Raw genomic sequence first — 25,780 nt, 5'->3', positions numbered from 1 at the left:
GGCAGCGCCGGTGTTCGCACTGGAGCTGAGCGGTCTGCTTTAGCACTGAACTCGGAGGAGTAGAGACAAAGGCTACACAGAAGAATGGAGACCTGGCCTCTGATCGAGAGTAACGGCTCACAGTCCCCGCCGGTGGGATCCCGGTTGCGTGTAAGTCGCAGCTCAGTTCCTTGCCAGCCGCCGGCCTATGCCCTCCCAGCTTTTTTTTCCGCCTCTTCGACGGATTATGATGAAATAGAAAGTTCGAATGTAAGCCCCACTGGAGCAGGAACCTTAACTAATGCACAGCTTTTCTTCCTCCAGCACACCTGGCACGATATCATGCCCAGTGTGAAACCCAAGTGTGAATTAAGCGAAATCCTCGTTCCCTTGTAGGTCTTCTACAAATTGCCTAAACAAAAAAGCGTCAGGCCGGGTGTAGTGGCACAGGTCTTTAAGCCCAACATTTGGAAGGCTTAGGCAAGCGGATCTTTGAATTTGAGGCCAGTCTGGGCTCTATAAGAATTTCTAGGACAGCTAGAGCTATGTAGAAACCTTGTCCGACCCCTCCCCCCAAGTTTTAGTCTCAGTATCAGTACTTTGTCTACATATCGAGTACAAAGATAACGAAGGTTACATAGTGAGGTCATTTCAAAACAAAATCAGGGATCTAGTGAGCCTTGATCTTCACTCGAAACCCTAGCCGTCATGCTGAAGCCGAATTGGTAGACTCAGGTAAGGTAAGTAAAGTTGCTAGCAGTGATTTTTTTTTGTTTGTTTGTTTGAGACAGGATTTCTGTAGAACTCTGTCTTGAAGATCAAATTGGCCTCAAACTCAAGAGATCCATCTGCTTCCTACTCCTAAGTGCTGATTGATTTTTTTTTTTTTTCAAGACAGGGTTTCTCTGTGTAGCCCTGGCTGTCCTGGAACTCACTCTGTAGACCAGGCTGGCCTTGAACTCAGAAATCCATCTGCCTCTGCCTCCCAAGTGCTGGGATTAAAGCTGTGAGCCACCACTGCCCAGCTGATTGAAACTTTTAAATGGCAAACCCAAGAGCTTTTCTAGAAGTTTTTGGTGTGGCTAGGATTCTTAGAGCCTCAGATTCCTTGGATCCAGATGCTGCTGTGGGAGGGGAGCAGATCAGGCACTGGGAGGTATGAAGCATGACTTAATACTGATGGGGAAGGACAGAACTCACTAACCTCCCTTGAGGGTCTGCGTTAGGTGGATCACTTGCATTTTGCAGTGGTTTTGCTGAGGATCTCAGAAGGTATCAAAAGCTGAGTACAAACTGGAGCCAGGCAAAGTTATCTTCTCCCAGCAGCAGAGCTCTTGCTTCACTCAGGTCAAAAATCAGGACCCAGCGATTTGAGTGAGGATAGAGACAGAACAGGCTCACACTGTGTTTGGGACAGTCCTGGAACTTGCCACCCAATTATGAATCCACTTGGCTCCAGTTCAAAGGAAAATTCTAATAAAGTGCTGTTGTACTTCGATACTCCCTTCTAGGAGGGAGTTGTGGGTACAGAGCTCCAAAGTTACCCTGCCTATCAGTGGGGGCCCATCAGAGCCACCAACTTACCCCTTTTGGTTCTGGTATTAAGCAATGGTTTGCTTGCTGCTGAAGCCCTTGACAACCCCACCCAGAAATGACAACATCACTAGTGAGGCTGACAGTCTTGCTGTAATTGGGAGGAAACAGGCTGCAGCATGTTTGGCAGATTGAGAGTCACCAGTAGCCAAGGTCAGGTTTGTGCAGGCAACTGTAGGGCTCAGAGCCCCCTCACCTCACATGGTGAGGAGAAGGCGGCAGTCAAGTTCTAGTTGACCCAGATGATAAAGTTGGTCCCTGGGATAGTTTTACTTCCTTGCCTCACTCTCAAGAAGGTAAGGAAGGGCATTATCTTCTCTTGCTGCCAGTTACCTTAGGGGGAGGCTGGTATGGGTTTATAAAAATCTCATGGTGGAGACAACCTCCCCCACTGGCCCTTAGCTGGCTTCTGTTCCCAGCCATTTCACAGCAGAGTCCAAATCCAGAACCAGTGTGTTTCATAGGCCTGAGGGTAGGACAGAGTGGCCAGAAACAAGGGTAGGAAATCAGGGACACTGGCCATTCTTAGCAGTTCCAAGGAGATGGCCTTTCTCCCAATCACCTTGCACAGGCTCAGTGGCCATAGTGGCCACCTGTCCTCCCAGGAGGGTCCCAAGCCCTCCATGGAGTGGCTCAGAATGAGGGAGGAGGGCTCAGGCAAGGAAGACCACAAAGATGATGAAGAAGACAATGAGGATGAGGAAGATTTTGAACATGAGCCACCGATTGGAGGTGACTGACTGGAAGTACTTGAGGATCTCTGAACGGGCAGCCTCAACATCCAGCTGGGCTCCAAGCACATTCTCATCGATCCTGGAAATAGGAGATAAAATAAGAAGGTCAAAGACATCCATTTATTGATATGGAAAGGTGAGCACAATATGTGGAAGTAAAAAGTGTTTCATACTATGTGAACTCCTGTGTATGTGTGTGTGTACATACATATATACATACATATACACACACAAATACACATACCTACACAAGTTTTTTGAGGGTAGTAGACCATGCCTGACTCTAGCTTTAAAACAGTCTGCCAGTTATTAGCTTATGATTGAATTATTTAACCAGTCTTATTTTCCACATCTGAAAAATGAGCTAATTGATATAAACCTTTCATAAGGTTTCGAATTTTCAGTGAATTAAATGAACCCCCAATTTATATGAGCACCTCAAATGCTATAAGTTTTACTCATTAACATTTCCTGATTTTTTTCCTTCAGTAATGAACATGTATTACATTGTGATAATTGAGGGAAGTTCAAACCATTACAGTCAGAAAATCCTGGCTGGGTGATGAGAATCTCTTAATATAGACAGGCACTCAAAGGTTAATACAACCCTTATATCCAGAGAACATTCTCTTGGGGAACAACTCCTCACTGAGGCAAACAAAACCTTCTCCAGCCAATCTACATATACAATCTTAAAACCCAAATATTGTAGCTAGGTAGGTAGCTCAGTAGGAAAGTGCTTGCTTGGCAACCAAGAGGACCTGAATTTGGATTCCAGCACCCACAGAACAAGCTGGCCACAGTCTTAACTGTGCCCATAACCCGAGCACAGTAGGTAAATGTAGAAAGTAGGAAAGAGCTGGGTTTTGCTGGTTGAGAAAAAAACAAAAAAAAAACCACCCAAGTTTTAGGCTAACGAGGAGACCCTATCTCAAAGAGAATAAAGTAGTCAGACATGGTGGCTCAAGCCTTTAATCCTAGCCCTAGGGAGGCAGAGGGAGGCTAATCTGATTTTGAGGCCAGTCTGGTCTACAGAGTGAGTTCCAGGGCTATACATAGAAGAAACTCTATCTCAAAACTTTTTTTTTTAAAAAGAGAAAAAAAATACAGTAATAAGAGGACGACTGATCCCTCCTCTGGTCTACACATGCTCATATAACACAACACTCATGCCTTGAAAGAATTTAAAACCCAAATACCATCCTATGTCACAAGATAATTCAGACACTGTGGCCTACATATAAAGCATGACAGTCCACTAGGATTGTACTGGCTACTGACATGAAAGTTGGCTGAGCTCACATAACTGTACTCTGCGGTAAAATCATCTTTAAAGACACAAATTTAAGACACAGCCCTGTTTGTAAGTAATGCCTGATGAGACGCACCTTGACTTTTGCCAATGGAAATCTGTGACCAAGAGCCCTCTAGGAACTGAGTATGGCCTATGTGGGGCCTTGGCAATCTGGCTAGAAATGGAGAGGAAGGGCTGGGCAAGGGGGTGCAAGGCTAAGGTCCCATGAAGACAAACGTGAGAACTGAGTTCATCCCAGCATCTTAAATTCAGAAGCCTGATTTGTGGTTCTTGTTTTTCTACGTTGGAGAGGACAAAGTTTCAGGTTCATAGCTTTTGGCCATAATTACTTTGTTTTGTTTTGAGACAGGTTCTGTGTAGCTCTGGGTCTTAGAACTTATTACCTAGACCAGGCTGGTCTCAAACTAAGACTACCTTTGAGTGCCTGGGATTAAAGTCATATGCCACCATGTCCAGCCCTTCATTAATGTGAGTACATTTGGTTTTTGTTGTTGTTGTTTTTTGGTTTTTTGAGACAGGGTTTCTCTATGTAGTCCTGGCTGTCCTGGAACTCACTCTGTAGACCAGGCTGGCCTTGAACTCAGAAATCTGCCTGCCTCTGCCTCCCAAATGCTGGGATTAAAGGCGTGCACCACCACTGCCCAGCTAGGAGTTTTCAATACAATGATCACACCAACTTCATCAAGAACTGTAATCCCCGTTCTCAGGTTCACTGTCTTTCTGCTTACTAAACTCAACTTTGTTTCCCTCTGACTTGTCCTGGGATTCTTTCCTGAGTGAAGAACCTGTACCCCTCAGACTCTACATACTTCTCAGGCTGCTCTATCACTGACATTTTCTGCAGCTGACATTTTAAGTCAACTTTTTAAAAAGGTGTGTGGATTTGAGGAACATAACATGCTCAATTTTTGATTCTTCTCTCCATTCCTTCCCTACCCCTTTTTCCCCTTGTAGCACTAGAACCGGATGTAGGGCCTTGCTTTATCATTGAGCTATTTGTAAGCTCTTTTTCATATATATGTGTGTTTTGCCTGCATGTATGTGTACCACATGTCTCCCTGGTACCTGCAGAGGCCAAAAGAGGGTTCTAGGTCCCTGGAACTGGTGTCACAAGGGTTGTAAGATGCCATGTGGATATTCAGAATCAAACCCAGGTTTTTTTTTCTTTTTCTTTTTTTGGTTTTTCGAGACAGGGTTTCCCTGTGTAGCCCTGGCTGTCCTGGAACTCACTCTGTAGACCAGGCTGGCCTTGAACTCAGAAATCCGCCTGCCTCTGCCTCCCAAGTGCTGGGATTAAAGGCGTGCGCCACCACCGCACGGCCCCCAAACCCAGATTTTCTAGAAGAGCAGCCAGTACTCTTATTGACAATGCCATCTCTCTGGCCATTATCTTTTAATTCTATCTGAGACCATCTTATGAAGTTGCCCAGACAGGCTGGCATCAAACTAACAATCCTCCCAACCCCAGGCTCCAAAATTCCAGAATACAAGCAACAAACCATGACTTTCCCTGCTTCATTCTGAAACAAAACTCCTGGAAAGATTGTCTGATCTTTTTGCTTTCCTTTTTTCCCCCCTGTGGTATTAAGAATTGAATCCATAGGCCTAGGAGACCCTAGGCAAATAAACATTCTATTATTGTGTACTTTCTTACCTGTTAGCTTGTTTGTTTTTTGGAACTGGGCCTTAAAATATAGCCCAGACTGGCCTTGAACTTCCCATGTAGCCAATGACCTTTTACCTCCTGGTTCCTATCTTCATCTCCCATGTGCACCACACCAGGCTCCTCCAGTTTTTGGTTTTTTAACATTTTTTATCACGTGTATCTATTTGTCTGTGGATGTGTTAGATCACATGTAGCTAGAGTTATAAGTGGTTTTAAGTCACCTGATATAGATGCTGGAACTGAATTTGGGTTCTTAGGAAGAGCAGTGAGTGCTCTTAAACCCCTAGCAATCTCTTCAACCTCAGATTTTATTTATACTCAAGTGTGCTTGAGTGGGTGTGCATGTCTAAGGGTGCTGCTGCTAGAACAGTCAAGGTGGGTATCCTGTTGTATCATGCTTTCTCTCACTTATCCTAAACTTTGCTATTTTAGCTAGGTTGGCCAACCAGTGAGCTGCAGACATCGGTCTTTGCTCCTGCCTTGCCCACACGGGGGTTTCAAGTATTTGAGGCCATACCTAGCTTTGTATGGGGTGCTGGGGATTTTAACTCAGGTCCTTATGTTTGTGCAACAAGCACTCTTACCCACTGAGCCATCTCCTACAGCCCTCTCCAGATCACTTATTTTTTTTTTAAATATTTATTTATTTATTTTATTGATGAGTACACTGTAGCTGTCTTCAGACACACCAGAAGAGGGCATCCAATCTCATTGCGGATGGTTATAAGCCACTATGTGGTTGCTGGGATTTGAACTCAGGACCTCTGGAAGAGCAGTCAGTGCTCTTAACCGCTGAGCCATCTCTCCAGCCCCAGATCACTTATTCTTAAATTTTGAAATAAGAACTTATTAATCTCTAAGGGTGGTCTTACCACCGGGCGGGTGGTGGTGGTAAAGTAGGAAAAAAATAAAGCTGCCTTCAGCCTCAGAACTGGCTGAGGTCATGCTACAATGTTGTCTAATCATCTTTTTACTTTTTAATCCCAGCACTTGGGAGGCAAAGGCAGGCGGATTTCTGAGTTCGAGGCCAGTATTGTCTATAGAGTGAGTTCCAGGACAGCCCGGGCTATAAAGAGAAACCCTGTCTCGAAAAAACAACAAAAAAAATTCCATGTCATGTTGGAGAGATGGCTCAGTGGTTAAGAGCGCTGGCTGCTCTTCCAGAGGTCCTGAGTTCAATTCCCAGCGACCACATGGTGGCTCACAGTTATCTGCAATGGGATCTGTTGCCCTCTATTGGTGTTTCTGAGGAGAGCAATGGTGAATACATAAAATAGTAAAATAAAAATAAAAAGCTTTTTAAAAAAAAATGTCATTTCTGTTACATTATCGAGCATTTCTAGACAATCCCCTTAGTTGGCATACTTCAAGATGAAGTACCAAATGGTACCTAATGGTGTGGAGAGCTTTTGGGGCCACTTAGCAGGAATCTGACATTGGCCAAGGACAAGGAAATGGGTTTAGGCAGGAATCTGACATTCGTCCATGACAGGAAAGCAAGTTCAGGAAGGAATCTAATTTTAGGCTAAAACAGGGAAGTAATTTCAGTCAGGAATCTACATCTAGGGTATAACAAAGATGTAGGCTTCAGGCATGAATATGACTTTGGGCTAGGACAGGGAAGTAGGCTTAGATATTTAGATCATTCTGATAAGCCCTTACAAACAGTGATCAAGGGAGTGATCAAAGAACTTTGCTTATTGCCTTGCTTGTTCCTTGACTACTTGCATTTATTGTATTGCTAGTTCCTCAACCTAGAACTGACCTAAATACTTGCACCTGATTAAAATGGTATAAAAGTAAAGTAGGAAAAAGTAAAGCTGCCGTCAGCCTCAGAACTGGCTGAGGTCATGTTACAATGTTGTCTAATCATCTTTTTACTTTTTAATCCTTACTCCTGAGCTGGAGAAGCTGTTGACTGACTGAGCTGGCCAGGTCATAATGAGAATATAAAGTAGCCTGGAACATCAATAGATAGATGCATATGAAAGGATTTTATGGTTAATATATCTTCTTCTATTAAGCATTTTAACATTAACATTGTAAGATATGTTGACAAAACAGAAAACATTGGGGTCCATCTACTATGCTATAATTTGTATTCAATAGACTGACACATGAGAATCAAGAGATAAAGTGTGTCCTTGACTAATGACTGACATCCCAGTCATGCTACATAACAAATCACAACATCTGAAGGGAATTTGTAGAACTTCTGTTGCCATATCTCATGTGATCTCATACCCCTCTAAAGTCATATGCCAAATTAAATTCTGTTGTAAGTTGCTTTAGACATTGGGTTTTAGCACAGCAACAGAAAACACATTAAAACAGAGCAAGAAAGTGTGACACTTGGTTGAGAAATTTTATGCAATTAAAAAGAAAAAAGATTACAATTTCAAACAAAATATAGAGGAACATCACATCATACAGCTTGAATAGACTGTTGACACATTTTTTTTTCCTGAAAAATAATCTTGTGTGTTGGTTATAGATCTTAAAAAATCCTTTATAATTATAGATACCCTTCAGTATGGTGCCTTACTTCCTCAAAGACTATTGTGATGGCGAAAGAATTTAAGATTGATTGTACACTGAACATACTACTCTTGTATAAAGGAAAATGTTCCCACACTGACTTCAAATAAGCTTTCTTCTGCAGTATGGCCTTTCTCATGGTATTTGAGAATATGGCTACATGTAAATGATTTACCAATTGCTTATTCAGGGGATTCTTGTCCCATATGTTGTGTATTTGTGGATAACTAAGTAAAATGGCCTTATCACATTAATTTCATTGGTAGGGTTTCTCTCCAATGTGGTTAATTTCTTATTTATTGAAAAATGACTGATAGGTAAATATTGTGTGTATTAGTAATTGGATAATTTCCTCTGCTCCCCGACAGTGGCTGTGCAAGTCTATCAGTTAGCACCAGCTGAGGACAGGAATGCACATCATCACAAATGCATGGTTCTTGGGCAATTTGAGAACTGATTTAAAACAAGTAGCATTAGAACCAATCCAAAATATTTCACCAGTTCTTCCAGCATCAGGAGGCAGATAGCTGGAAAAACAGATCATCTCAGCATCCCCACCAATGAATCTTGTCAAAGGGGCACATTCTGCAATATATGAATCTTAAAACAAGGAATTGTTCTTTAAAACATTTTTTCCATTCATTCTCCATTGTGTAGAAATTAATGCCTCTTATTATTATTTGTAGAGATAGAGTATCTCTCTATCTTCATGCATTTGTTCCCTATATTTGAGAGTAAAAGCCTGGATTACTTTATTCCATGTATACTCACAAACACTTAAATAGTTACCACTGTATCTCTTTTATACTGAAAAAAAAAATCTCGTCTACCTCTCCTCTTTCTTTATCTGATTATAGCTGGCAGGCAGCCTCTACCATCTACCTTTGTGTCTGTTTTCTGAGATGCCTGTTTCTTTGGACAGCACCTCAGAGCTCAATCTCTCTGAGAGAGCCATAATAAATGCTTACTGGTCAGATTATCTGGGTCAGCTTTGGATATATTTGCTGTGCCCCAGTTCATGCCATGAACCTCAGAATTATGCATGCAAGTTCAATTCACCTTTTGTTCTAGTTGGGAACCTGCATAGCTTGGTGAGGAGCCACATGGCTTCAGCAAAACCAGCAACTCTGCTAAGAATAAAGTTTTCACCATAAAGGTGAGAAACGTTCTGTAGAGTAGTTGGTTATTCTACTCTACTATAGGAAGCCTTGCAAATGCTATGGATTCTCAAATAAATGATAGACAAACACATATAGCTTTATTTAATATGCCTAAATCAGCTCATTGGATGGGCCACTCCCCAACTTGCACACTGCTAATGACTCCCCTGCGATACGCCTGAAATATTACTTACTAAAATCTATATTCCATCTCTGCTCTCCCAGATTTAACCCGAGGAGGGAACATGGGAACACTTTTTCCTGCCTCTTTCATGGCTGGAACTGTCTTTTGCAGCTCTCAAGCCTGCATCCAATTCCTTTACTGGCATGGCAATCCTCTTTGGTCTCCTTGCCCATGAATCCAAAAGTCCTGCTTGTGTCTTCCTGCCTACTCATTGGCTGCTGGCAATTTTATTTACCAATTAGAACCAGCTTGGGGCAGGGAATATCAGAGTCTCAAATACAGGACTCTGATGAGATCTGGGAAGCAATTTAACACAAGTAGCATTAGAACCAATACACAACAATTAGGAATAAGCAGAAAACAAAACACCACTCTTTAAGTACTGCCTTATTGCTATCATCCTCCATTTAATGACCTGGTGAAACTTATGTTCACACTTCCAGACATGGGGGAGTTACAGACTTCCCACTCTGTACCACCATCCTTTACTCATCTTTTGTTCTTGAAAACACAAAGATTGTCTCTAACAATGTCTTCTGCCATTCATCTTGTGCTCCTCAAAATATAACACCTATTCTTTACCACCAAATATCAAATCAATATGATTGTTTAAACTGCAAAACACACATTCTATAACAGTTGACACTATCAACTACATAAGCCCCTCTTCTGAAATCCTGATTGGTGGGAAAATGTAGTTGTAACTTGGCACAGAAGTTTCTGGTGTTCTCTCTTTATTTTTATAATTTTTTTTCTTATTCTTTAAATTTATTGTTCAGTATTTTTTACAATTCAGATTTTATACCCCTCCTTGTCCACCCTCCACCTCTTCTTCATCCTACTCCTCCCCCAGTCTCCAAGATGTCTCTATGCACAACCCCCACCCCACCAGTCCTCCCCACTCCCTGGGGCCCCAAGTTTCTGGAGGGTCACTTGTATCTTCTCTGATTGAGTCCAGACCCAATAGTCCTCTGCTGTATATCAGGTGGTTTATGCTACCTGGTTGGTGGCTCAGTGTCTGAAAGATCCCAGGGGTACAGGCCAGTTCAGTCCGCTTGACTTCCTATATATTCGCCCTCCTCCTCAACTTCTTCCAGCTTTTCCCTAATTCAACCTCATGGGTCACCAGTTTCTGTTCATTGATTGGATGTAAATATCTGCATCTGACTCTTTCACCTGTTTAATGGGCCTCTTGGACGTCAGTCATGACAGTTCTCTGTTTGTAAGCAGACTGTAGCATCAGTAATAGTGTCAGATGTTGGGGCCACCCAGTGAGATGGATCTCAATTTGGACATGTCATTGGAACTCCTTTTGCTCAGTCTCTTCACTGCTTTTGTTCCTCTAGTTCTTTCAGACATTAATAATTGTGTATTAACGTTTGGACTGCAGGATGACAGCTGTATAACATTCTGAATCACTTGGGGAAATGTGTGTGTTACAAATCACACATTATGCCGGGTGGTGGTGGTGCACGCCTTTAATCCCAGCACTTGGGAGACAGAGGCAGGTGGATTTCTTAGTTCCAGAGTTCGAGGCTATCCTGGTCTACAGAGTGAGTTCCAGGACAGCCAGGACTACACAGAGAAACCCTGTCTCGAAAAATCAAAAAACAAACAAACAAACAAACAAATAAGTCACACATTATGTTCAGAGTACATCATGATCTAGCAGCAGGTTTATTACCATGAAATCCTGTCACTTGCATTACCTGAAATTGAGTGGTTCTGGATCTGAGAGGACCCCATAACAGAAAGCCTCTACCACACTGTTTATACTCATAGACTTTCTCTCCATTATGAGTGCTTTCATGATGATGAAGTCTATAAAAATATACAAAGTCTTCCCCATATTGAGTGCATGTAGGGTTTCTATTTCATGCTGATGAAAACTTGGGAAAATTGAAAAGGCTTCACAATATTAAATGTATTCATAAATTTCAAACCAGTATAAGATTTTTTCATGGTGATGAAGTCTATAGAAGTTTGCACAGGCTTCATCATATTAAATACATTTACAGGATTTCTCTACATTATGGTTTCTTTTGTGCCTTTGAATATGACTGACATATGAAGGCTTTGCCACATTGCTTACATTCTTACCTGTATGTCTTCTTTTATGTACTTGAAGCAGATCGCAAAGTACAAAGGCTCTATCCCGTAGATGATATTCATAGAGATTCTCTTGAGTGTTTCTTCGTTTATTTACATGGAGAGTACTGTGACTTGCAAAAGCCTACCACAGTGCTTATATTCATAGTGTTCTCTTCAGTGTGTATCCTTTGATGTACTCGACTCTTGTGCAAAGGCTTTACCACATTAGTTACATTCAGAGGATTTCTCTCCAGTACAAGTTCTTTTATATATTTGAAGATGATTGGGACATCGAAGAGCTTCATAACATTCATGATATTCACAGACTTTCCCTCCAGTATATGGTCCTTTATATATTTGGGGGAAACTGCATGGTGAAAAAGGTTTAAAACCACATTGCTCACATTCAAAAATTGCTTTCCTCTATGTGTCTTTTTAAGATTGTCATGATGACTGCTGTGTTAAAAACCTTCACCACATTAGATACACTCAGGGTTTTGCTCAAATACATGTTCTTTTATGTGTATTAAGACGCTTGATTTGTGAAAAGGTTTTATCAGATTGGTTACATTAATATGGTTTCTCCCCTGTATGTATTCTTTTATGCCTTTGGAGAACGGTGCTATGTGCAAAGGCTTTACCACATTGGTTATATTCATAGGGATTCTCCCCAGTATGTGTTGTTTTATGAGATTTGAGACCACTGCTTCGAGCAAAGGATTTACCACATTGGTTACATTCATAGGGTTTCTCGCCTGTATGTGTTCTTTTATGAGATTTGAGACCACTGCTGTGTGCAAAGGCTTTACCACATTGGTTACATTCATAGGGTTTCTCCCCAGTATGTGTTCTTTTATGATATTTGAGATCACTGCTTTGTGCAAAGGCTTTACCACATTGGTTACATTCATAGGGTTTCTTCCCTATATGTGTTCTTTTATGATAATTGAGACCATTGCTTCCAGCAAAGGCTTTACCACATTGGTTACATTCATAGGGTTTTCCCCCTGTATGTGTACTTTGATGATATTGGAGAACATTGCTATGTGCAAAGGCTTTACCACATTGGGTACATTCATAGGGTTTCTCTCCTGTATGTGTTCTTTTATGATATTTGAGACCACTGCTGTGTGCAAAGGCTTTACCACATTGCTTACATTCATAGGGTTTCTCCCCTGTATGTGTTCTTTTATGATGTCGGAGAACACTAATATGTGCAAAGGCTTTACCACATTGGTTACATTCATAGGGTTTCTCTCCGGTATGTGTTCTTTTATGATATTCCAGACCATTGCCGTGTGCAAAAGCTTTACCACACTGGTTACATTCATAGGGTTTCTCCCCTGTATGTGTTCTTTTATGATAATTGAGACCACTGCTTCCAGCAAAGGCTTTACCACATTGGTTACATTCATAGGGTTTCTCCCCTGTATGTGTTCTTTTATGACGTTGGAGATCATTGCTACGGGCAAAGGCTCTACCACACTGGTTACATGCATAGGGTTTCTGTCCATTATGAGTTCTTTCATGCCTTTGAGTATGACTCTGATATGCAAAAGCTTTAGCACATTGAGCAATCTCAGACGGTTGCTCTCCAAAACAACTTCTTTCATGCCTGCAAAGAAATTGGCGAATGTGAAAACTTTCTCACATTGATTATACTGATGAGTGTTTTTATCTGTATAAATTCATTTACAATTTGGTTAAATTGTAATGGTTATCTGATCTTACCATAATATCACTTTGTTAACATTCAAAGGTGTTGTCTTTCATTATTGGTTGGTGTATATCTTTAAAGATGCATGGAATGGGAGGAGTATTGATTACATGGCTAACATTTATAGCATAATTTTTTATAAGAGGCTCTTCACATATTTGAAGATAATAGAAAGAATTCAGAGCTTCTGAAAACTGACTGCATTCAGAAATTTTGCTATTGTTGTGAATAATAAAACATTTGGAGTATAAACCAATGCTAACAGAAAACATTTCTACTTCCCTAATTCTCATAAAGATTTTCAGCAGTAAATATCCTCCTCAATAATATTGGGAAACTAATTATATGTAAACTTTTAGCACACTTAGAAATGTCTATTCAAAGTAGGCAGGACTATATATCTACTAATTGTTCTGGAAAAGAGAAAGGTATGTTGTTCCTTTCAGTATATCTATGCTCAAATGGCTTGTATCAGTCATGATGTACATCATCCACATTTAAAAAAAAAAAAAAGAATAACAAGTGAAAGGGTTCCACATTACATTCACAGAGTTTGACACTTTCTCTCATATTGATGTGGTACAGAGATTCAAGTTTCTCCACAAAGCCATCCTTAAATCTCATAAACTGTCCATCTCAATAAATTTAGCAATGCTTACTAAAAGTACATGGCTAACAACAGATTTACTATGAATTATTTGCATATTACAAGGTTTTAGACATATGCTTATCACCTAATAAATCTGTTTCCCTTTTACAAAAGCTAAGTAGTATGAGACTGAACAGATTGGCAGTTCTAGAACATGGCTCTACTGAGCTTGATTCAAAGAGTGACATAACTGTTTTATTATGTTTTTTGAAATTAAGGAACACCTTGCAAACATAAACTGGATGTCTGCCATCGACATACATGATTTTGTGAGATTTAATAATCACGTATAACTTAATCCAGTGCATATTTTATCCTACTGCTTTTCTTTACAACTTGTAGCACATATTAAACTTTATTCATAGGCATTTTCTTATGAGCTTGCACATGAAAATTACCTTCCATGTCTTCTAGAACCTGGAAAATGTTCACCAATAGTATGGTCTTCCAAAATGTGGCCTAAAATATGGTGCCAAGAAAGTATGTTACTTTATTGCAAATTAGACATTTAAGTTATCAACTTGAGTGAACTTTAGAAACATCTCTGTTCATTCACCTTGTTCTTCCTCATTCTCAACTGAAATTACAAATACAAATACCAATAACAAAGAAGCAGATGTGCCTACATTTCAAAAGCTAAAAAAAATAAAAATAAAAAAATCACTGTATTACCTATAGCTGTGAGATTCCTATAGGTCTCCAACATCACATCTTTATAGAGACTCTTCTGAGAAGGATCCAGCAAAGCCCACTCTTCCCGAGTGAAGTTCACATGCACATCATCATAGGTCACTACATCCTAAAAGTTCCAGTATATATGTACATAAGAAAGCATGATTCCAAAAAGAGTGTACATGTGTACTTCAAAAAGAATACTTAACTAACTTCCCTGCCCATCCACATAGCACGTTTTATCCAATAAGCAAACAGTCATTCACAGTCGAATAACAACAACAACTGAAGTAAATGTAGAAGCAAATAAATGATCTCTGGGATCCCGATGCCTCTGTATTAAAATGTTGGGTATGAGACTATGTAGCTTCCTGCCAGACCTTCCTCACTTTCTGTTCCCTGAGACCCAATACCCAAGGGTGCCCTTAGGACTGCAGTTTCTTGTCACCTGTCCAGGCCTCCTGTAGATACAAAAGACCATTTCCATCTTCCCTTCCCTTCTTACCCATTTCTGTGTCTGAGCTCTGAACTATGGACAGAAACCCCCTACTTAACCACAGGCCAGTCCTCCAGAAGACTAAGTAGGCTGTCCAAAGACTCATCCCACTATCTGTTTCCCAAGACCAAATTCTCACTCTTGCCCAATGCTCTGAAAAAAATTATCAGAGAAACCTTCCTTTGCCGATTTCCATGTGACCTGTTTTCAAGTTCTCTGCCAAACAACTGAGGGAACTACACCAGGAAAAATGTGAACTTCACCAATGTTACCTATATTTGTATACAAATAAAATAAAAACAGATTTCATGACTCCTACAAAAATAACTCAAGTGAAGCCTAAAATGTTATATTTCTGACCTTTCAGTTACTACCTGTCTGTCTTCCAAACAGAGAGGCCTGATGGTATAGAGTTCTGTCAATAGAGGTAGGTGATCAGAAACATGGTCTATGGCTCTGCAGCTCTTCATGAGCCCTAGTGATTTCAGGTAAAACTAGCTCCACTCAAGTCTAACAAAACACAATATTGAATAATGATTTAATATCTGCTTCCTGCCACATGAATTATGTTATGAGATGTAAAATCTGTCCTATGTAGCTATCCAGCACCATACACACCTGAGGATCTTCTTCATCTCACAAGCTCCTTTTATAACCAAGAATTGAATTTCTGTGTATCGTGCCATTAGTACTGGAGGTAACAGAATGGCTAAAGAATTCTAGTTAATGTTTCTGAAGTATGATCCCTATCACCTCTTTTACTAATTTCTAAATTATGTATAAAACTAGTCACAGAAAACTGAATATAGAAGGTTCACAAATTCTAGAAATCAAACCTCCACTTTTGCAATGTCATCCTACTGCACACCAAAAGCAACACCTGTGTGTACACACTGCATAGTGACTTTTATGTTTCACCCCTTACCACTCAAATGGCTACAGACCCTCCCTGGGAATCCACTCTCAGGGTCAAAGGACAAGGGCCTCTGCTATTATCACTACATGGAGCAACAGAACCACACTCTGAACCATGGTCTCTCTTAGTACCAGTAGATCTGACTCTGATAGCTCACCAGACTTGTTCTTCCCGTCCTGGTGATAGAGATGGCCACAGTCACCAGGGCATGGCTTGTGATCTTCTGCAAAGCTTGTAACACATGCCTATGAGGAAAATCCTGTAAACCCCCTGCAAGCTACCTTCCACTAGTGCTTCTGATTGACAGGCCTGCCCGAGTCCCTCCTTAGCTAGGAAAACTCAGCTGGGCATCAGGACAGTAAGTAGCATCTCCTCAACTTGGGGACCACAGAGCAAATTACTGTTCTGAAACCATCCAAGTTCTGCTGTTCCACCCTAAATGCAGGCATAGTCCTAGTCTGGGAAATTTGGATTTAATAGAATATTGTATTCGCCCAGGGCACTTGTTTTCCTTGTTAAAGGCACAGGAATCAATTATCAATTTCTTTACATAATCAATTATACATGCAATGTCCTGTGCAGACATCTCTGCTTCATAGTGGGGATGACCTGCAGCCAAACTGCAATCAAATTCATAGAGTAACAAAAATTAAAAAGAAAAATTGGCTGTAAATTTTAAAGCTAGGAGTGGCTAACTGAAGAGAAATGAAACAAAAAAAAAAAAAGAAGAAATAAAAATTATAGGAAATCACTGCTCCTAGGTATGGTGGAGTAGAAAATTTATTATACACAAAAGAGAGAACATAGGGAGACCCAATTATATCTGGGAGAGTTTAGAGAAGACATGTCATTTTGGCGAGGTAGAATGAGAGAAGGAAGAACCAGACTGAGAGATCAGAATGATTAATAATAGATGAAAAAGACCAGTCCAGAAATAGTTGGGTTGCATAAGGAATGGCAGCTTAGATATTGGCAGCCAAATCAATATTCTATAACAGGTAGGAACTACAGTCTGATGAGAGAAGCAGACAGCCAGGTTTGCTTTGATTTGTTAAACAGGCCTCTCAGCTCCCTGTCCCAGAGTTTCAGACTTAACACTAGGGACAAAGGAGAAGGAAGACATGACGATTATACTTTCAAAGATTATTTTTAAGAGTTAAAACACGCCGGGGGGGGTGGTGGCGCACGCCTTTAATCCCAGCACTTGGGAAGCAGAGGCAGGCAGATTTCTGAGTTCGAGAGTTCGAGGCTAGCCTGGTCTACAGAGTGAGTTCCAGGACAGCCCGGGCTATACAGAGAAACCCTGTCTCGAAAAAAGAGTTAAAACGTACTTTATGGTCCAGTATTTTTGAGAAACTAAATGTATGTACCAAGTAGTACTCATATCTTTTCTCTTACACTGGGTATTTTCAAATAGGAATAATCATATTCCTGTTAGACACAGCCAGACCAGTTTGTCTAGATCTACTTTTGTTTGAACTAGTGAAAATATAGAAAGTTGGTTTCTAGAAATAAGTACATGTCTTCATTTAAATTCATCATTTCCCTAATCTGGAAAATGCCCCAAGATTGCCAGAAAGAAATTTTAATGATTATTTTCAAAAATTGCTTACTTGACTAGTCATGGTGAATGCCAACTTCTGCCAAAGGAGAAAGGCCTCACCTTCCTTCTTTCTCCTCCTTTTCTGTGCTGCAATTATACCAGCTCCACAGTTGGTCAGTGAACTCAGTTCTTATACAGGTCCCTCTTTTATTTGTAATCCCCTCACCCCTAATCCAGGGATGTTAGACAACACTCGTTCACTGATGTTGTGTCTCACTGATCAATGAGAAACCAGATTGAAAGGAGTTGTAGGACTGTTTTCCAAGCACTGGGCAGCAGAGACAGGTTCAGGTGTTCAAAGCAACTCTTAAGTACATGGCATAAGGAAAGCCTGAGCTACAGGAGATGTTGCTCTAAACAGACAGATAGGAAATCTTTTAGAAAAAGGAATGACATTCTTAATTTGTGGGAAACCCTGGAGAATGGAAACAAGTAAGAGATCAGAGCACCTATGCATAAAGAAAATGAAATTTAAAAACTAATAACAAAAATGACTTTTTAAAAAGATAAATATAAATGAAAAAACATATTGGTATAATGACTTTAAGAAAGAGCAGACCCTTCCTGGTAGGGGTGATGGCATTAATAAGATGGTGTTTGTCCTTGCCCTATGTGCAGTGTTAACTGCTGAGATCTATAAGGTGACACACAGCTACATCTAATGGCATGTGTTTTAAATTTCTGAACCAACATAAATATGTCAGCTAGGATTGCTCATATCTATATAATACCAGTCCTACTAACAAAATTCATTATCCACTGGCTCAAGCTAAGCTGCCCAAATTAAACACCCATAAATCTAGTTTAATTCAATCATATGTGTTAGTATTCTGTCTAAACTCCACCTCCACACTTATCTGGCAACACCCAGGTGTGCTCCTCCCCACAGGTACCTGGCAACAGCTAGGTAGGCCTGCCCACTATAAAAGGGGCTGCTTGCCTCTAGCTTCTCTCTGTCCCCTAACCTCTCCCCCCTTCCCTTCCCTCTCTCTCCACGTGGTCAAGGCAGGCCTCCACTTCTCTCCTCTCTCTCTCTTTCTCCACCATCTTTTCCCATTTCTCTCCCCACACCTTTGCCCTATCTCCTACATAACACTCCCCCCGCCCCCCGCAACAGTTTGGTCTGGTGTTGTATGTTCTAAGCTGTGCACCAAAATCTAACAATATGTAATATTAAATATACACTGTGAAATTATAAAATTATTCACCTGACCTGAATCAGGTCCTACTCCAGAATACTGACACCTGCAGCTGACTCTCATAGTCTGTGATCTAGCTATTGGCTGCCCTGTTTCACCTGACAGTAAATAAAGTAAACCATTCCTCCTGTTCTCATCTGAAAATGGAAGAAAGGAAAGTTCATTATTATATGATTCAAATGAGGAAATTTAAACTGTTGTTGTGGTACATTCTTTTAATTGAAGAATTTGTAAATTTTCATCAAGCAAAAAGCAAAGTCACTGCCCTGAGGAGCAACACACAGGGAGCAAGGCTATATAGTGTTTGATCAAGAGATAGTGTTTGACATTTCCCCATGTGCTATGTTACCTACTGAGATCTATAATGTGACACACCGAGCTACAGCTAAAGGCATGTGTTTTACATTTCTAAGCTCATTTAAATATATCAACAAGGATACCAGATAACTAAATAATACATGTCCTAAAATGGGAATTCATTCTCCACTGCCTCAAGCCAGCTTCCTCAAATTAAAAATTCACCAATGTAGTTTTATTTAACCACATGCATTATTTAGTACATGCTATGAAATTACAAAATTGTTCACCCTGCCTGAATCAGGTCCTTTTCCAGAATGGTGACACCTGCAGTGGACTCCCTTATACTTTGGTCTGTGATCTAGCTATTTCCTGCCCTCTTTCACCTGACAGTGAACAGAGTAAACCATTCCTCCTGTTCTCATCTGAAGGTAGAAGAAATAGGCAGTTCATTATATGACTCAAATGAGCAATTATAAAACTCACCTTTGCTTCATTACTTTAACTCAAGAACTTAGGAATTTTTATAAAGAGGAGACCAAGGTCATTGATCTGGGGAGCAACAGACCAGGACAAGGCTACCTCAGTCAACAGAGCTTGTCTTAGAAACTTCTCTATAAAAGGAAGAAGATGCAGCTCTCACAGAATTACTATATCATCTCAGAAAGAAACCACTCCACATACAACATTAAAACATTAACAAGGAAAAAAATCTCCTAAATGACAGCATGGATGCAGCTCTGACTAATGCTCAAAGAGGAGCCAACCAAAAACAGGTTTTGGATATTGACATCAATAAGTTTGTTTCTAGTTCAGGCCCCAGGTTATTTTGAACAATTTAAATATGGACTAGAGATTGTAAGTCCTACTTAAGACAGCTGTGAGATTTACACAGCAAAGATCCCCAGAATCATTGATTAAGTACATCAGAGACCTGAAACAGCAGGTCAGTTTTCAGTGATGGGTTCCTGAGTTGGAAGTGAAGATGAGAAAGACAGGAAACGTAGAAGGTAGAATGTACAACAGCTGTGGTGGGGAGTACTTGCACAAGCTATGTCTATGTTAAGTAAGCTTCTTAAAACTAACATCTTGTATACTACTTACAGGGGATAAAGTGAATGAAATGGAGACTACTATGAAGACATCAGTAACTATCATACACTGGGACAAATTCAGGAGAAGTGTAATAAAACAATGCTGCACAAGGGAATCCATGACTGACCAAGCCCACAGTTGACTTGGGACTGATAACCATGTCACCCTATGCTGGAAAGAGTTGGAATCTCAGGATCTGAAGCTTGTCCTCCCCAAACACCCTGGCCTGGAAGCTTTACCACCTGACCCTAACCCTGGCTTAGGAGAAAGAGCAACTGTTTTCTATTCAGTACACCAGGGCCTTAGGTAAAGCTCAAGGCTCCAGGCTGTTAAGGGGCTAGAATTTAGAAAAGAGATACGCAATTCTCCACACATTAGGATCAAGCCTTATTTGATTAGAGCAGCCAAGATCATACAGTGTTGTCCTTCTCAAAGAGATGTCAGGAGGTCCTGCCCTTGTGCCAAAACTATGCTTTTCCCAAGAAAACTGGATCTTTAGGTCACATCAGGCCTTAATGTTGGCTGTGACCCTGTAATGCAGCATTGAGCAGCTTGTTAGGGGCCTGTTCTTTGATATCAGCATGAGCCTAATGACTGACTGTAAATCAGATTTGTCCCCTTAGTTAAGGCTTGGAGACAAATGTCTGGACAATTCTGGTAAGCAAACATGTATATTACAGTACTGATTTTTAACAGGATTGCAGTTTTAGCATATTACATACTTGTCAGGTGTTTTATAGGCAGTGCCTCCTCAGATAAATTCTTAGTGTCATTTAATATTTCCTAAATGTTAGTAATTCTTTATATCATTAATTCTGCACTTGTACATCACAGCTGAATACTGGAGTGATACCCAACACACGAGATTTCTTTTTACAGCCTTCACAACACCAACTCCAAGTGGAACTTACACCTACAAGTTAACAGCTAAGAGCAGAACTTAGAGAATAAAGAAACCAGGGCTCTAAGGTTTGGCATCATGCCAAATATATTTCTACACACAAGCCACTGCTGCAATGGTTTTGTGCAGATGCTCCCATAATAAAGTCATTCAGAGGCCACAGCCAGGTACAAAGCCGGGTATAAAGGACCTCACAAGAGGCTGCATGTGTCCGGCTGCTGTTTACCATCCAGACACTGAGAAGATCCACTACACATTTGTACTTTGCTAAGCAGCTTCCGCCTGCCGTTCGTGGGAGACAACCTTGCACTCACCATGTCTGGAGTTCTGAGCTTGCCGAGCTCCTCTCACAGCACCCAGCAGACACACTCAGAATGTTTCACCCAGAAACACTCATGCCGGCTGAGTTACAGGAAGAAACCTGCAAGCTTGTTACCCGGAAGTGCCGCCTCGTCTTCGGACTTGCGGTCCATGTGGAGGTTCTGATTGGCTAGCGAGACTTGAGTGACATAATCACTACTCTTAGGGTTAGAGTGTCTTAAAGAGACACAGTATAGTGGTTCCAGCTTTGCCCAATAATTTTCCAGATCTGTAGATTTGAAGTTCAGAAGCACAAGTGCCTCTCCTCCAATAGCTTATTTGTCCTCCCATCCAGCTCCTGGGAGAAAGTAAGATTTCACATCCCTGCTTCTCAACTGCCTGCTTCTTCCCATGTGGGCAGTGACACCTTGTTCATTGCTTTGCAAATGTGGAGCTTTCCTGAACTCCCATCACAGCACTCAGGAGGTCCTTCCTCCTCATCCTGCTGGATTCACAATGGATGGCTCTCACAGTCTATAAATCTTGTAATAAGTCTATAAAAATTGTAAAGATACAATGGAGTTACTTATCTCTCCCACAAGTGGACAGGTGCCCACAATATGAAAAATTAAGAACGATTTTAGAAAACTTTTTTTTTTCATTTCTTTCTTTCATTTTTTTTTCCCTTTCAGGCTGGGTTCTGGTAAACTGCAAGTACTTTTCACCTGATCTGTATGAGACGAACCTCAGAGCAAAGCAGGAAATATATGACAGACACGTTGGAGCACTCTTCTTAATCAGCTGAAACTCCTCAGTGAGTCTGTAAAATGAAAATAGCAACAACAACAACAACAAATCCGCAGCTATATTATATACAGTAAAGTTTCTCCAGATGAACAGAGCTGATAGAATTAGTCTCAATTATGTAAAATGCATTTATTAGATGGCTCACAGGCTGCGGTTCAACTATTCTAACAATGGCTGTCTACAAATGGAAAGATTAAGAATCCAATAGTGGTTCAGTCCATGTGGCCGGATGTCTGAGCTGGTCTTCAATATACACCCTAATTTTGTAAGATAAGCGCTATTGCCAGAAAATAAAACAAATAAACAATGACAACAACAAAAAATTGCTAACCAGAAGTAGGGAATAAGACAAAGAGAAAGAGCTACTGTCTCGAGCAGTGACTTTTATCTATTATGAGCAAGGGGTTTGAATCCCCTGCGGGGAGAGGAGCGACAGGTCCTGCTCCACTCAGGGATCCTATACTGGATTTGACTGTGAGATCATCAGCTCCTCGAGAGGGAAGAGAGTACCCAAGAGACAGAGAGTTTGTGGAATTCAGTTACTTCTTTAATGGTAATGCACAGCAAGCAAACACAAACACACATGCTAAGGCTATTGCTATAACAAGATATTGTCACATTTCCTATAGGTTGCCTGTAACAATATGCACAATTAACACAAATAATAAGTTGCTAATAAGTTGCTAATTATCAAAAAACTAAGCATAGCAATAGACACATCATTCATTCATGGATTATACGACCTGAGTCCTTAATGTTGGTTTTGGGTTACAGGTCCGGAGTCCAGGAAGGTGGGGTCAGGCTGTGGCTTCCAGATAATTTGAACTCGTAGGGTGCTTGACCACAAAGCTGGAGGCATTGGTCTCTGGGTTTGAAGTCCCTTGGCCATGAAGTTGGAGGCCTAGGTCTCTCAGTTAACTCTTTGATGACCGGGTGCTGAGGAGGCTTTGTCTGGAGGATCACATTGGCCAGTCATAGCTACAAGTGTGAACGAAGTGCTTTGGACGGGCTCCTATTTTATGCTGAATTTGGAGTTACTGATGACGTACATGGCAGATAACCACTCGTGTCTGGTTATCTCAGCACAGCTTCATTTCCAGACTTGCCTTTACAAGTACCAGACATGTCCAGACATGTCTTACAAGTTTCCTATTACAAAATGGAGTTGGTCCTGTTTAAGGGCCTTCTCCTTACAGCTACCATCTTCAATGTCCTTTATATAGGTACACTGTCACCATGAAGAGTGGCCTAGGTGAAAGGTGGATCTTATCACCCCAAGTGACCCAAGTTAAAAATAATTTCCCCGGTTCGAAAACTTTAATTACGAAAAATCCTGCACAGTACCCAACTCTTTGACTTTTATTTAATTCCTGATGTGCTCCATTTGAGCACCAAGAATAGCTAGCACAGCAGACAACACAGAACAGCTGGGAAAGATTTTTTTCCTGTATCAGGTAATGAGAGCATAGGAGCCATTTCCAAAGCAATGTCTTTCTTCAAGAAAGGGAGCAGTGAGATTTTACTTAGGTATTCTAGATACATTTACACATAGGTTTGCCTACTCCTATGAATGATAAGTTAAATCCTTTTCTGAACATGATCAAATGTAAAAGCTGAGATATTTAAGGGCAATCTTACCTCAAAGTCATCCAGAAATATATGTAAATAGTAAAAATGGTGGACAGAAATGCATATGGAAAGTTCATCTTGTATTACAAGATCTTAGCTGAAAATCAAGGGACAGCTGAGAGCTCATATATAAAAGAATGAAGAGACCAAACGAGGACAAAATTCAACAGGGATAATATCACAACTTATAGCTTCTTGTTCAGCAACTTGAGATTATGATGAAATTGCCTTAACCACAAGGTCTTAGGTATTCCCACTCTTCCTGCTCTGTCACCTGAAGCACACACAGTTTCCAGAAACTCCACTGTCTTCTGCAGCTTTTCTCAAAGCTGGTCTTTGTATCTCAAGTCTGTTATGTCTAGTATTCTCTTTTATTTTATTGAAAGTGTGTGAGAGGGCTACAGGGATCACTCAGTTGTCAAGAGCACTGTTCAATCCCTTTTCGTTTCCTAGCACTCCAATGGCAGGTCACTAGCCACACTTCTATCAAATAGTTGATTATAAGCTGGTACCTGGCATTGACTTGGATGGTTACATAAATGAGACATTTTCTGTAAGTCCTGACATCTAGATTTAAAAATTAGTGATATCACAGTATAGCTCTGTTGCCAAGGACCACGCCTGGACTTGGAGGGGGGAAGAGAAAGAAGATGTATTTGGGGGCAGAAAAACAAAGGACTGGCAGTCACATTGTCAGTTCAAGCTATCCATCTATGCTCTGTGGAGACAGTGTTCCAGGCAGCTTTCCCTATTTTCTGCTTTCTCTCTTATCTATTTTCTCTGGAGAGCTCGAGACAGCTCTCTGTCTATGTTCTGCTAGAGCCTGTTCACCAAGCAGTTCTCTCTTGCCATTCTTAAAAATTCACTTGATAGCTCCTCTTTTGCATATCATAAAAGCAATGTTATTTTCCCACTGAACCCAGTCATTTACTCCTTTTGATTAGCCTCCCCTGCCCACAGGCCCTTAATTCTTAGGAGCCAGCAAGCACACCTTTTCTTTTAACTTTACAAAAGCATTCTGTTATCTGCCTGCCTCTGTTGAACACAAATGCTAAGCTGACTGGGTGGGACCCAGTCCTGAAATTACCATTTCTACCACACCTGGGCCTAAAGTTGCTCTGTCTCAGGCTGATCCTGAAATCAGTAATCTGTCAGCCTTTCTAAGCATGAACAACAACAACAACAACACCATTAGTTGAGTGGGTTCTCCTTTGAACACCACTCCCCACATCTCTCTTTTTTTATTAACAGATCTTGCCTCAAGTTTATTTGTAACAGAATAGGACACCAGTCATCTGCAAATAGTGTGTGGGTAGGTGTGTCAGAGCAGTCCATCTGTCTTCAGGTTGGCAGGAGCCTTTTCTATGGGCCCTTCACAGGGACATCAGCATCTTTGGGACCCTGGGCTGGATCAGAAACCTGAGCCTTTGGTGGAGCTTTGGCTTCTACCTTTGTTTGAAGCTTGGGCTTTGGTTGGCAGAGTCTATGCCCCTTGGCCATATAGCTTCAAATCCACTTCCCAAGCTTGGGGTGAGCAATGAGAGCCAGATGGCTGAGTTTGTAGGTGGGACCTTTTGGCATCTTGGGCTTGATGGCCTGAGGCTTCACAAGGGCCTTGATGGCCTCTGCATGGGCACTCACTGCCTTTGCATTGTTGGGTGCATCTTCCTCAGGTCTTTTTTGTTGTGCTTCTTGGCAGAGCACATGTTCCTCAGGAACTTGAGGTCAGCTCCCTCAAGAAATTGGTATCTTTGTGACCGGGGTTTCTTGATGCCATTTCTGTGCCATTTGTAGGACTGGTTTTGTGTGGTCTGATTCTTGGACTTGGCCATGTCTGCATGGTAACCAGAGTCTCCCACAGCACCTGGGCCCAGAAAAGCTCCACACATCCCTTTGTCTCCTTCCTTAGTATGTTTCTGAGAAGTTGACTTACAACACACTTCCTTTTGTTCCTTTATATTCCTGAAGTTCCGCATAATTTATATTACATCATTATGTATTGAGAAAAAAATTTTTGAACCCATGTTTTTACAGGTCTTTTCCAGAGCTTTAAGGGCTATCCTGAAGTTTGCAGTGTTTACCATTTTGCTGAGACATTAGCCACACCTTTGCCTCTAGGACTTGTACCGTCTCTGATCCACCTGGAGTCATTAACGTTGATAGTGAGCACATTCCTTAAAGGAGGAATGCAAAATATTACGTACATTAGTTTGCAAACAAACTTTATTCTCATAGCTGC

The 25,780-nt window shown here is 41.0% G+C and overlaps 1 protein-coding gene and 1 pseudogene across 1 annotated transcript; both read right to left on the bottom strand.

Moving 5' to 3' along the window:
* Positions 1 to 1,646: 1,646 nt before the first annotated feature.
* On the bottom strand, positions 1,647 to 21,222 carry LOC114626587 (zinc finger protein 120-like). The gene is made up of 5 exons (XM_028774045.1): positions 21,120 to 21,222; positions 14,299 to 14,425; positions 14,025 to 14,085; positions 11,270 to 12,875; positions 1,647 to 2,385 (listed from the first exon to the last, which is right to left on the bottom strand). Exons 1-4 carry the CDS (start codon positions 21,120 to 21,122, stop codon positions 11,831 to 11,833), a joined length of 1,236 nt encoding a protein of 411 aa, XP_028629878.1. The 5' UTR covers positions 21,123 to 21,222; the 3' UTR covers positions 1,647 to 2,385; positions 11,270 to 11,830.
* Positions 21,223 to 24,903: 3,681 nt separating this feature from the next.
* LOC114626584 lies at positions 24,904 to 25,373 on the bottom strand (annotated as a pseudogene).
* Between the last annotated feature and the right edge of the window lie 407 nt (positions 25,374 to 25,780).

The sequence above is a fragment of the Grammomys surdaster genome, unplaced genomic scaffold, assembly GCF_004785775.1.
Source record: "Grammomys surdaster isolate TR1022 unplaced genomic scaffold, NIH_TR_1.0 238, whole genome shotgun sequence".
Lineage (NCBI taxonomy): Eukaryota > Metazoa > Chordata > Mammalia > Rodentia > Muridae > Grammomys > Grammomys surdaster.
The sequence above is the reverse complement of the archived record's forward strand: the minus strand, read 5'-3'. Positions and strand labels throughout refer to the sequence as shown.

What these genes read in the sequence shown, in the direction of transcription:
- LOC114626587 (XM_028774045.1), bottom strand. An exon ending in TAGGAATCTCACAGCTATAG is followed by an intron (nt 14,086 to 14,298) that starts GTAATACAGTGA and finishes ACCATATTTTAG; the next exon opens with GCCACATTTTGGAAGACCAT. An exon ending in GGTTCTAGAAGACATGGAAG is followed by an intron (nt 12,876 to 14,024) that starts GTAATTTTCATG and finishes ATTTCTTTGCAG; the next exon opens with GCATGAAAGAAGTTGTTTTG.